The 12,084-nt window shown below is 47.1% G+C and overlaps 1 protein-coding gene across 2 annotated transcripts in view; it reads right to left on the bottom strand.

Annotated features, from left to right (window-relative positions):
* Positions 1-12,084, bottom strand: part of FBXW7 (F-box and WD repeat domain containing 7) — a 162,514-nt gene that overhangs the window by 24,931 nt on the left and 125,499 nt on the right. The window contains exons 1-3 of one of the 2 annotated variants that reach the window (XM_072335695.1): positions 7,128-7,384; positions 4,864-4,946; positions 1,674-1,815 (exon numbers count right to left, since the gene is read on the bottom strand). In XM_072335695.1, coding sequence (XP_072191796.1) covers positions 1,674-1,815; positions 4,864-4,946; positions 7,128-7,265 — 363 coding nt within the window. In that variant the 5' untranslated portion in view covers positions 7,266-7,384. Of the gene's footprint in view, positions 1-1,673; positions 1,816-4,863; positions 4,947-7,127; positions 7,385-12,084 lie in introns of those variants that run through there. The other variant, XM_072335694.1, reaches the window with a different exon arrangement.

The raw sequence follows: 12,084 nt of genomic DNA, 5'->3' as shown, positions 1-12,084 counted from the left end.
CTTGATGGTCCCTAGTTATTAAAGAGAGGCTTCTTTCTCTCAAGAGTTCAGATCAGAGCTTGCGAATTACTACAGAAAATCCTTACTGTATTTTCACAAACTGAAAATATCTCATTATTTAACTTAATGGGGAGCATCGTTCCTCCACTACAAACCAAAAATAACAAGGCCTCCATTGCAGGCAGACTTCCCGCAGGCTTACAGAGTTTTGGTGAAGTAGCACTGCTCTTACTGCCACGCGTGCATCCCACTCTCAAACATTTCAGCCTTTCATTGTTTTTTTAACAAGTAGCTACTGACAACCACTGATCTTATCTGAGAAAACACGCAGTATGTCCCTATACATAACAAAATAGCTTTCCTTAGCTTAAAAGCTTTATCAGCATATTAAAATACAACACAGAATTACATTAAGTACCATACATACAAACTACCATTCAAATACGATGAAGGGTTAAAAAGACACATTTCTATGGACAGCCTTAAAAAAGACACGCTACTACAATTACGCACAAGCATGAATGACGTGTACAAGAACACCTCAGTTCCAAACTTCCACTGTCTTATGCAGATCATAAACGTGTAAAAATAAAAGAGGGAAAGGAGTTCTCCATTATTATTTTAATGCTCAGCCGTGACAGTGATTGAGATCAATGGTACTGTGTGGCAGCATGAATCAAGCCCAAAGCACACTCCCGCCTGCAAAATTGTATGCTCGCTACTGTATCTACAACATTGTTGTTCTATCTTTGGAAATGTCATCATAATTGAAACTATGCCTGCATTAGTTACTTATTCCTTCTGGAAACATTTTTAGAAGTCACAGTTTATTAATCAAGATTTGAAGACACAATATTTCCGTATTTCCAATCAATGACTGGGAGTCATCTCTCCATAAGAACACACCGCACAGCTGCACAGCAGAGCTCCCTGACACTCTCTGTGCCCTAGGAGCACTGCCCTGCCCCAAGGTGTGTCTGTGTTAACGCACACCAAATTGGCTCAGCTGCTCCCAATGTGGTGTCACCCAGGTGTCAGCTTCCACTGTGCAAATGTCCCTCATGCCACTGGGTTTTGGTTTCTCTGCTTTTTGGTCACATTAAGTTTTAGATGTTGTTGAAGGCTGTTGGAAAGATACAGAAAGTCTCTTTTTACCCTGTCCTCAATGTACGCTTGTGTACCATCTGACACAGTGTTCAGTACTCAAACATCTGAAAAATACACACTAAGTTTCCATTTAACCTATTTTTCCTAAACATTTCTTTCTATTCTTAGAAGACAGCAGACTTGGGATAAATTTAGTGCTATACCTACGCTGAGGCAAACCACACGCTCCCGCCTGCCAGTCTCCCAGTGAAAATGTCTCCAGTTAGCTTGGGGCCACGGAGGCAGCCGTAACATGCTGGACTGAATTTGCAGAAAATGTGAAAGCATCAAACTGTACGGGCTATTTTATTAAGAAACCAGAGAACGCAGTATTTTTTGTGAGTTTCTACAGTAACTAGCTAAAACAGGCAGCTGCATTTCCTTGAAGTTGATGCCCGTTTGTTTTTTCAACAGTACACAAAATCAATGCTGGGAACACTGCAGGATATACAGTGAGGACCGCCTTCACTGAAGCAGCCTTTTGCTTCAGTCATGGAGGTAAGCTGCTTTCTTTAAGTGCAAGTTACCTGAAACATTTTCAGCCATTCCTGAAGGCCCGTGGGTGGCTGCACAGATGTAATGCGGCGGCGCTGCTGCCCCTGGCCATTGGCTGCCCTCAGGTCCCCAAAAGTGGTCGGTGTGGCAGAGCATGGCACCAGCCCTGTGGTACTGGAATACAAAGTGAAAGTTGCATGTAAAACATCGAGGAAAAAAATTAGTGTCTACAGCAGAAAAAGAAAACTAGTACAGAAGTTGCAGCTATTACTTAATTTTACTTACAGCACATTAAACTTCGTGCAATGTCAACAACATGAAAACATTCTGTTGGCTGCCTGAAGCCCCAGTTTCTCTGATGCCTTCTCATCCCTTGCTCCCAAAAATTCATTTCTACCACTACAGCGCTAATCTGCCAGGGCCAAAAAATGGCCGCTCCATCAACTGCCCACCATGTTGTCACAAGGATGCACGGTCACATATATACTCCTTTTCTTGCTTTTCCTCTGGGCTGCATTTGTGCCTTCTGACTGTTCTCAATGTACTGACTGGGCTGCAGGGAGCCAGTTAAGAGTCTCATCTGTTGTAACGTGCTATTGCTGCTTCATCAACAAACAGAAAAACATCTATCGTTAACTCTTAATACATTTTGTTGACAGAGAGCTACAAGTATCAAACCATGGCACTGCCCTTGTGATTGAAGTATGCCTTTGAAGTACTCGTTAGAGTTTTAAAGTTTGTGTGTTGATGGAGGACACGAGAACTAAAGGGGGGCTGAAGTGAAGGGGAACCAAAGGTGCTCCCTGAATTACAGCTTGTTTTTTGCAGACTGACATGTTAAAAAACAGCTCATTCATATGGGATGGGGCTTTATAAAAAAAAAGCTGGGATTAAGCTGCTATTGTAGGAGTCTACTGTAATACAGCTGACTGAGTTATCCTCTTTCTTTTTTTTTTTTTTTACACATAATGTAAAGTACTTTGTTCACAGAACGCCAACATTGTATTCCCTAGCAGGAAACCTGGAACTGCAGGATGGTGCTCTCACAAACATTATGATTCTGAATACAGTTGTGGGACTCCAAAAAAAAAAAAAAGATCCTTTTATTTACGATAAGCCCAACTCTTCAGCAGGTATGAGAGCTCCAGGGCTTTACTGACATTTCACTGGCTACAAGAATAGCTTCCAATGATGCAAAGCAGGTTCATTTTCATATTTATCTCATCATAATCTACACATTTTTCACTCTTGAATCTTCCTTGCTCTGAAGGACAATCATAGCACGGTCGGCTGTTTATCCAAATAGGTAAAGAAAGTAAAGAATGATTTCAATAGACTTGGGGTTTTTTTTGTGGTTGTTTGGTTTGTTTGTTTGTTTTGCTGCTAATTTTATTGAATAATAACACAAAGATAATGTGATATAAAAAATACTGTTTCGGAGATCAGGGATCCTCTTAATGGCACTCATTTACTGGCTTTACCTGGCATATGCAAACAAAGTTCATCAGACCTGCCAAGTTAAAGAGTGTCTGATCCCAGGGAAAATGAAAAAGCAGACACAAGAGCCACATTATTTGCCTAAACATTATTACAGAAAATATAATTGAACAGTTAAAGAGAGAGGATAAGATGTTATTTAAGGGTTCTTTTATGCCAATAATGACTCAAAATCCAATCGATGACAATAGAAAACATCTTTCTAAAACAAAATCTGTATTTACAGCCTACCCATTCTCATCACCTGTACAGAGACAGTGCCAAGGCCTATCATTTCAGCTGCAGAATAAGGCTCTTAGCTTCAGCTTATGGTGTATCTGAACAATTGCATAGCCTTGAGCCTGCCACAGAAGAACAGGTACACTTTAATTTCTTCTGTGGTAAACTGGTTTTCATTCAAAACCAGCTATTCAGAGCAAGACCTAAAAGTGTCTTTTCTTTGACCTAAGATTAAACCGCAAGATTTTTGGTCATACTTTATTTTTTCTGTTTGCTTTCTATCACCTGAAAGGGCCAGCCAGGTTTCTGTGGAAGCTGAGTGAGTGCAGCGGTTCCTTTGAACATGACAGATACACGTGACAAAAAGCGCACTTTCGTTGTTCCTCAACTGTTTGCTTTTACATGAGTGCAGAGAACGATATGCCACGTGAAGAATGGGCGGGTGAACAAAGCGCTTTGCTGTGAGAAGAACGGAAAAGCCTGGAGAACCCACAGCTTGTGAGAGGTAGAGACCGCAGTACGTGCTTCTGGGCAACAAGGCACTGTCTCTCTCTCTCTGCTGCAGTGTTTACGTATCCGAAAAGCAACTAGGGAACCTGTTTCCCCACACTGTCCTAACTTCTCACTCACCAGCTGGCAAACCTCTTCAGGGAAGATATAAAATATAGGTTACTTTTGAGAGATCCATCAGTGTTTGAATGCTACAATAGCATATTGAGCAAAAATAATGTCCCCAGCCACATTTAGGAGGAAAGCATAATGCTTGTAGAGGGGGACGGTGCTTCTTACAGGGGAAAAAAAAATGTGTAAATTCAAAACTAACGGAAAGCAGTGCAGCATGAGAGCACAATTGTTATGGCAACTATGTAGTAGGAGCTGCAGCTGTACCACGTGCATCCAGGGCCTCCTCTGCCAGCCCGCCTCTCCTGTTTGGGTCTGACTGGGGTGAGGGGCACGCCGTGTGCCATGTGGCACCAGGCAGGAGCACAGCAGCACACCAGAGCCCTATGTAATTCCACGCTGTGGACAGCAAGTACACGCGTATTCCCACTAAGATCAGATGGTCTGCTCTGCCTACATATATTTCCATTCTCTCGTTCCCGTTGCCATAGCAAAGTGATACATTTGATCACAGTTTGTAATAGTCTTAAGGTTTAACATTATGTCCCTTTTTAACAGGCTGATTGATTTTATTCCCACAAATGATTCGGCCCTTGAAAAGTCTCTAAGTAAACAGGTACGCTATATTTAGAACTGGACACAAACCTCAGCCAAACAAATGCACAAGTCTAACCAAACAAATGCACGAGTCTGGCTACTTCATTAAAACTCATCTTCAGCGCAGATGATTTAAATTAGCTAAACAACACATGAACATTGATACAACCCCTTCCTCTGCTCTGCAGCGCTTTAACATTAAGAGGAGCAATGACCCAGGCATCGTGACTGGAGAGACGGATACACCCAAGAATCATGAACCAGCAGTCTGTTACTGCATTTAATTACCTTGTGTATTCTGAGACTTTGCAGGGTTTCTTCCCCAGAGAGAAAGAACGGACCTCGGAGCCATGGTCCAACTTTCTCTTCATCTGCAAGGTGAGGGAAAAGAGTAACAAGAGGGGTTTAGTGACATGACAGGCCGTACTTAAGCATACTTCTGTAAAATTAATCTGTTTCTGCTTTGTACTTTAATAGTGGATTTCAACAAAGTTGAAGCTTAGATCATTCAAAGCAATGTTTTAGTTTCTGGCTTTAGCTAACGATACTCGATGCGTATTTTCATACAGTACATGTACACAAAAATGCTGCTTGAGGTCCAAAACCCTTTGGAATTATATTCCTTTAATTCCCACATTTCAAACACTTAAAACAGTGTGTAACTCCGTGTCGCTTTATTTACTGAACCGGTCCCTCTCTGTTCTCCAGGGAGGGGAGGGGAAATCCTAAACCAAACCCCTTCCTTCTCTGTGCACAGATTCACTGCTAAAAGTCACATGCAAATGTTAAATTCTAGCTAAGCTCTAAGCATTATAAAGCAAATATTCATTGTCTGGCCTAAATAAATTCAAATACGTCTTTTCTTTCGTCCACACTGTTATTTTAAAGTTGTAGTATGACAACATTCATGGAACTGCAGTAAAACCGACCCAGAGAGCAACGGGCGTTTTCACCAAAAGGGAAAGGATGAAAAGCAGTAAATCTTGCTCCCGAATGTCACCCGCAATTAAATCTGATCAAAACCAAATAACGAGCAGGGCAGATGCTAACAGGGGAAGCTGGTCTGCAAAAATTACCAGACTGATTGAAACCAACGAAAGCCATATTTATCCAGTCAGACAAACAAGGATTACTTTCCACGTATTTGGGTAATCTTTAACCGCAGGCTCCTGCACCCAGTGAGATGCTGCGATGCTAAACAGTTTCTGTGGGTTTTGTTGCTTTATGTTTTGGAGAAGCGATGCACTGGAGCACTTCAGCCAGCAGAAGGATACTTACTGCTGGTCAGATCTGTCAGCTGCAAAACGCATCAGCTACCTGTGCAACAACTCACACTTCCATTTCAACATTTTCCTTCCCCCCCTTCCCCCAAATGTTGTATTTAAGATACAGGGCTTAAAAGTTATTATCTGATGTACGACACTGATCTGATCTTTCTAAATACTGCGTTACGGTGCATTTATTTAACCATTTTTCACATCAGTCCGCTGCCTACAAGTAAAAGCAAATCAAAATCCAAACAGGATGGTCCACCTTATTTCGCCTTGTGGTTTTGGTTTTTTTTTTTTCTTCTTTTCTTTCCCTAAACAAACAGCCATTGCAGACAGTGCGGCTGGTTACAGACCCGGCAGCCGCACACCGTGTCCCCGCCATGCCCACACGGGACGGCGCATCGATGGCAGCACGGACCAGGACGCCTCGGGCGCTGCCGAACCGCCAGCCTCCCCGCGCTGCTCCTACCCCCAGCGCCTGGGAGGAGCAGACCCGGGCTTCCCCTGGAGACGGGCTGCGAGCATCGTCGCAAAACCAGCGGTACCGTCTTCCATCGCTGTGCCAGGCCAACCGCCGCCAGCGTACGCGAGAGGCTTTTTAGCACGGGCGGACTTTTCAGAAGGGGCTTTTCGCGGGGAAGGAAACTACCTTTCCGACAAGCTCCTAACGCGCTGCCTCTCCGGCTCGCAGCAGAGGGAGACGCAGTTTCCGGGAGCGCACCTCACCAGCACCGAGTACGGAGCCCGCAGCACGGGGAGCGGCTACCCGGACTCAACTCCTTCGCGGTAGCAACGGAAACAACGTGCGATTCTTACGTATGGTTCCACGGCCGTTTGCCTAACGATTTCAACGTTCTCTTTCTCGCCTTATTTTCCGGCATTTTAAGGAACTTTCTCCTCGGGTCCGCCGCACGGGCAGACTTTCGGCATCTCGGGAGGCGCTACGCAAATACGCGTGAAAACCGTCATTTAGCACATGGAGAAGATAAAACTTTCTCCGCAGCCGGGAGCTCCGGCGACAAGACGCGGCCAGGGAAGGCATTGCTGCAACCACCAGAGAGGAACTGCGGAAGGGCTGCGTGTCCCCGCGAGCACGCAGACGGCCGCCGGGAAAGCGCAGGTTCCCTCCGACGCCGTTCGCCGCAATAATTGGGATTGCGGTGCGGGAGGAGGGCGGACCGGCGCGGCGGGCAGCCGGCATGCAGGCAGCGAGCCGCCCGCCCCGCCGCGTCCCTGCGCACTGCAGCCCTCGGGCGGGGACGCGCGGCGCGGGGTACTCACTTTGTAGAAGATCATCTTGAGGGTGCCGTAGAAGCCCATGGTGTCGGCGCGCTTTCCCTTGCGCGTCCGGCGGCCGGGCAGGCGCTGGCAGTACAGCCCCTTCTCCGGCAGGTAGCTCACCGCCTCCCGCCCCGACATGCTCGGCCGCGGAGGCGGCGGCGGCGGCGGGCACTAGGGCGGCTCGGCTCGGCACGGCACCGCTCGGCCCGATGCTGCGCGGCGCGGAGCCGGCTGCCTCCCGTCTCCCCTCCCTCCCTTCCTTCCCCCGGCGCCCGCCCCGTCCCTCCTCCCGCCGTCCCTCCTCCCTTCGCCCGCCCCCGCAGCCGCCTTGCCGCGGCACTGCGGGCCGGGAGCTCCGCGCCCACCGCCCCTCCCCGCGCCGTCGGGGCCTTCCCCCGAGCCCGGCCCCGCGGGGCTCCCGGCGGCGGCGAGCGAGCTCGTTCCCACTAATGATAATGAGCCCGCCGCCCCCGGCTCGGCCGCCGCTCTGACACAGCTGCCTGCCGCGGACACCAATTAGTCCTTCAAAAGTGCGGTTAATTTTAGAATTATTCGAAACGCGCTACAGTTTGCCGGGGGATGGCGGGGGGGGGGGGGGGGGGGGGGGGGGGGAGATAAAAAATGCAGAAATCCCCTCTCCCGGCTTAACAATAGACCCGACTGGCTTTGAGGAGGCCGGAGGTGCACCAGCCGCATCCAACAATTGTGTAACGCGGGCTGAATCGCGAGGGGCCGCGCGGCGCCGAGGCCGCGGAAGGCAGCGGCGGTGCGGCTTCCCAGGGACAGCGCGCCAACCCTGCAGCGCCCCGAGAGGCCCCGGGGTGGGAGGGAGGGAGGGGACGCCCCGCTGCGGGAGCCCTCGGGGAGCACACACCTGTTACCGAACGCTCGCCGCACGGCGCCGCACCTGCGCGCCCCTACGCTTCTACTCAAGGCTAGGGAAGTTCTCGGGCCGCGGGTGGGCTCTCGGCTACCTGCGACCAGCACAGCGGGCGGGCAGCTGGGGGCAGGTGAGTTTCTGAAATGATACATTCCGTGTCGCGCTGGTTCCCCTCGGCCTGGCTGCTGTTGTGCAAAGTTTTCTGTCCGAAGGCTAAAAAGGAAGCGGTGCAGAGCGTCCCTGGAACAGGAACTGAAGGTGCAGCGCTGCCCTGTACTGTCCGTGCTGCAGCTGGGGCTGCTCAGCTGCCTCCTGTGCCAAACACGGAGCCTGAGCCTGCTGGCCTGAGGGTAAACCATCTTCTTCTCCATCACACAGAATATTATGAAAAAAAAAAGTAGAGAAAACCACGTATCTAACAGAGAGGAACTGCCTTCTGCAAGATCCTCCAGCCTACTCATCAGTACTTTAAAAAAACAAATCTCATCTGTACTAAGACTTTATTACAGCTAAGTGTGCTCGCTGGGTGTTGGCACGCAGCACACCAGGCGCTGCTTCTGCAGTCCTACCCATCTCCCGACCGACGCAGTCCTCAGCCCTTTCCATCTCCCAGGGAAAATGGCTCTGCCCATCAAATCTCGGCATTTACGCCATCATCCATTAAACTGCAGTGCTGTATATTTTATGAGAACAAAATGGTCTTGAGTTGACTTCATACTTCAGATATGGAGAGCTGTACACATCCCTAGAGACTATTACCATCTTCCTTTGCTCGCACATCACACGCAAAAGGGAAGGAAAAAGCCATAGGCTGCACATACACATTAAATAATCACAGGAAGCAAATTAATACCCAAATCATCAGAGAACGAAAGAAGAGAGCATCACTGCTCTGGGGATGTGGAAGTACTTCATCCACAGTCACGCCCAACGTGCTGCGCCAGGCTCCTGCCTGCCTCTGTGTGTCCCTGGCCCCACAGCACAGCCAGGACACCCTGCAAGCAGCCTCTTCCCCCACCCCACAAGTGTGACCTAACCTGTAAGAGGGTTCCTCCTTGAAGAGCGTGCTTCAGGATAAGCAATGAGTTGAATGATAATTAGAAATTATTGTTTTTCTCTTATGGCGTATCGTTATTGCTGATTTCTTCTCTTATGAGAAGGATTGGCACTTATTCTCTCATGGTAAGAATCCCACTGACTTAATCGCTCATCTCACCTTGGCCAGGACCACACAGTAACCCCAGCAACCACCTGCCTGTAGTGGAAAGCCTGGTGCATCATACAGCTACGTGCACAGAAGGGTTTGAGTTCTGATGCTAGATAGAGGCAGCCCTGACAGATTTTGACATGTTAATGGTGACTGCCTTTTGTTGAGCAGCCCACCTTTCTCAGAGCAAAAATCAAACACTGCATAAGGATCTCATGGAGTATGTTTCCCTACAGTATCACCACTCTTGACTGTCCACCAACAGCTAATCACCATCTGCCTGGAGGTGATGCTGGCAGCCCCTGGCACAGCAACACTCCAGTTGGGAGCCCACTCCTCCCTAGAGTGCCAACCCACCTCAGCAGAGTTCGGCATTGGGAACACACCATGATGTCAGTCATACGGAACAGCGTAGGAGATGATTGAAGGCCTTGTGTAAGTCAAGGGGAACTGACCCTAGCATGAGGACTGCACAGCGCTGCAGGTCACGCAGCTCCACTCTGCACCACCTTAGAAAACGGAATAGCAGACAACTGAGCCACTGACCCTCAGACACTTCTGGGAACCCAACAGCAAGTAGCAGAGAGGATGCATCCATTTATATCTTTACTGACATTTGCAATAATCTTTACTGCAGGAACTTAATATGCTCCAAGCATACTTAATGGTATCAAGTAAATACTCGTCACAAATTAACATACAGTGAGGATAACTGGACTTTATAAAACAATTTCAGAAAATAAATCAAAAGTTGCTGCATTTCCCTACTTGACTTATGTTCTGCTTCAAAGGCCACTTTTATTTTGTTACAGCTGAGGATAACTTTTCAAGTTCCTAAAACCCCAATCAGCACATAATTTGTGACACTGAGATAAATGCCCACACCAAAACGACATAGTTTCCACGGGACACAAGTCCAGCCTTATTTCCCATCATACTGCCAGCTCCTAATTAATAAATATTCACATCATCCAATTCTTTTCCTGTTGGCAACATTTCTAGCACCTTTACCAGTCTGTCATGTGGCATGCTGTAATTAAGACCGTCTATTACTTCTAATGAAAGACCAGAATGAATTACAGAAATCACCCGCAGAGCTATATAATCCCCAGAAGAACAGAGATTATAGTACAACAAGCCAAAGAGACAACGTTTTTGGATTTGGGGTTGGAGAAACATCTTGGAACGAAGAGGTCTGGCTGTGGCAATGGACAGTTGGCATTTTGAGAAGACGCCGGTGCTTAAACCAGCAAACGCAAAACATGTTTGCATGCATAATTGGCATTTCACATACACATATGTGCCTTCTGCACACAGAATGCACGCAGGAGGAAGTGCGGAGCAATATGGTTTGGTATCTCCATTAATATTGGTAAATGCATCATTCAAGACAGTGCCAGAAGGGATTCTGCATAGCCTGCACATTTAGCAGACATTTAGCAGACTGCCTCCTTTAGAGACATTTCAGAGGGATTTTTGTGTGGTGTCTAATAGGATTGCTTTTTTTTTTCTTCTTCCACCCCGGAAAACCAAATGCCCTAATCAAGACGGGCCAGTGCTTGGCTGCATATGATTTAACCCACTGACAGCAATGAGAACCCAGGAAGGACAGTCAGGCTTAGTTATTTTCCCTTTCTCAGATTTGAAGCAGCCTAGGTTTTAAGCACTTCCCTTCTGCTCCGTAATCGAATTAGGGCAGCTGCAGCACTCGGCACTTTGTCTTCTATATTTGACCTCTCCATCCGACCACATACTTCATTTAATTTGCCAAATGCTCCCATTCAGGCAAGAATCCGGCCCCACGGAGAGGTACTTCTGCCATCTGCTTGAGACATTTAACTGCAGCTCGGGCTCTTACACACGTAGGTGTGCTGCATTAAGCACCCCACTCAGTCAATGCGAAAGGCAGATGCTAGAAGTCTGACTCGTGTGAAATCCTGACAGAGGAAGGGAAAAATCCCATCCTATAGTAAATGTTAAACATGCACAAAGTAATTCCTCTACAAAAGGGCACTGCTATTATTGTCAGATGTTTTTTAAATGCATTATGGGCCAATGGGAACTTGGAAAGCCAATGTTTTTGTGGTTTCACCCAGTTCAGTGAAGGCCAAGCAGACCTTGCAGCTGTTAATGATCTAAGATGCATTAGTGGGCATCCTAAGCGTGGAAAAGGAGCAATTTTAAGGTTAAACTCTGCATCTGTAAGCAGAACAAGATGCTCGCTTTAGGATGTTGATGAGTTCAAGAAAATATGTGGATATCCAGCAAAGTGAAAGGATGCAGCACTGGCTTATAACGTAATTTACCACACTGCTGTCACCAAACATTTGTGTAGAATGTGTAATTACAGTAAGAATGTGACAGCACAGACTTAGAGAAATGAATTTAAGTGTACAAGTTTGTGATCAACAGCCATCATCCTGGGCAAGAAGCAGGAGGAAAATGGACCTCAACTCCCTGAAATGCAGTTTAGATGGAGAAATTTATAATCCATTTACTCATAATTTCAGCAGGAGGCTCAGCGTGGATCATACTCACATGTATGCCTCAACAGAGATACAGGCACATTCAAGCTCATGATCTCATGCCGTGCAAACCCAATCACTAGAATACGGACCAGTAATTCATACTTGCAGAACTGAGGGACTTGAAGTTTGAGAAGAAGCAAGGCAAGCAGCATCAGCACAAAGCCTTCAAAGGCTTACTTAAATGCAGCGGCAAGGACATATTACAAAGTATAATCGGTGTTACTGAATTGTTTTACTAATTGCATAATGTTTCTTGGCAAAGTATTTCTGAAAACTGCTGTCGGACTCAAGTTTTCCATGTTAATATTATTACATTTCTGCACAAAGTAAGGTACCGTAGTT

This window comes from Excalfactoria chinensis, chromosome 4 (assembly GCF_039878825.1).
Source record: "Excalfactoria chinensis isolate bCotChi1 chromosome 4, bCotChi1.hap2, whole genome shotgun sequence".
In the NCBI taxonomy this organism is placed as follows: Eukaryota; Metazoa; Chordata; class Aves; order Galliformes; family Phasianidae; genus Excalfactoria; species Excalfactoria chinensis.
Note: the sequence above shows the minus strand (reverse complement) of the source record. Positions and strands in the feature narration are given on the sequence as shown.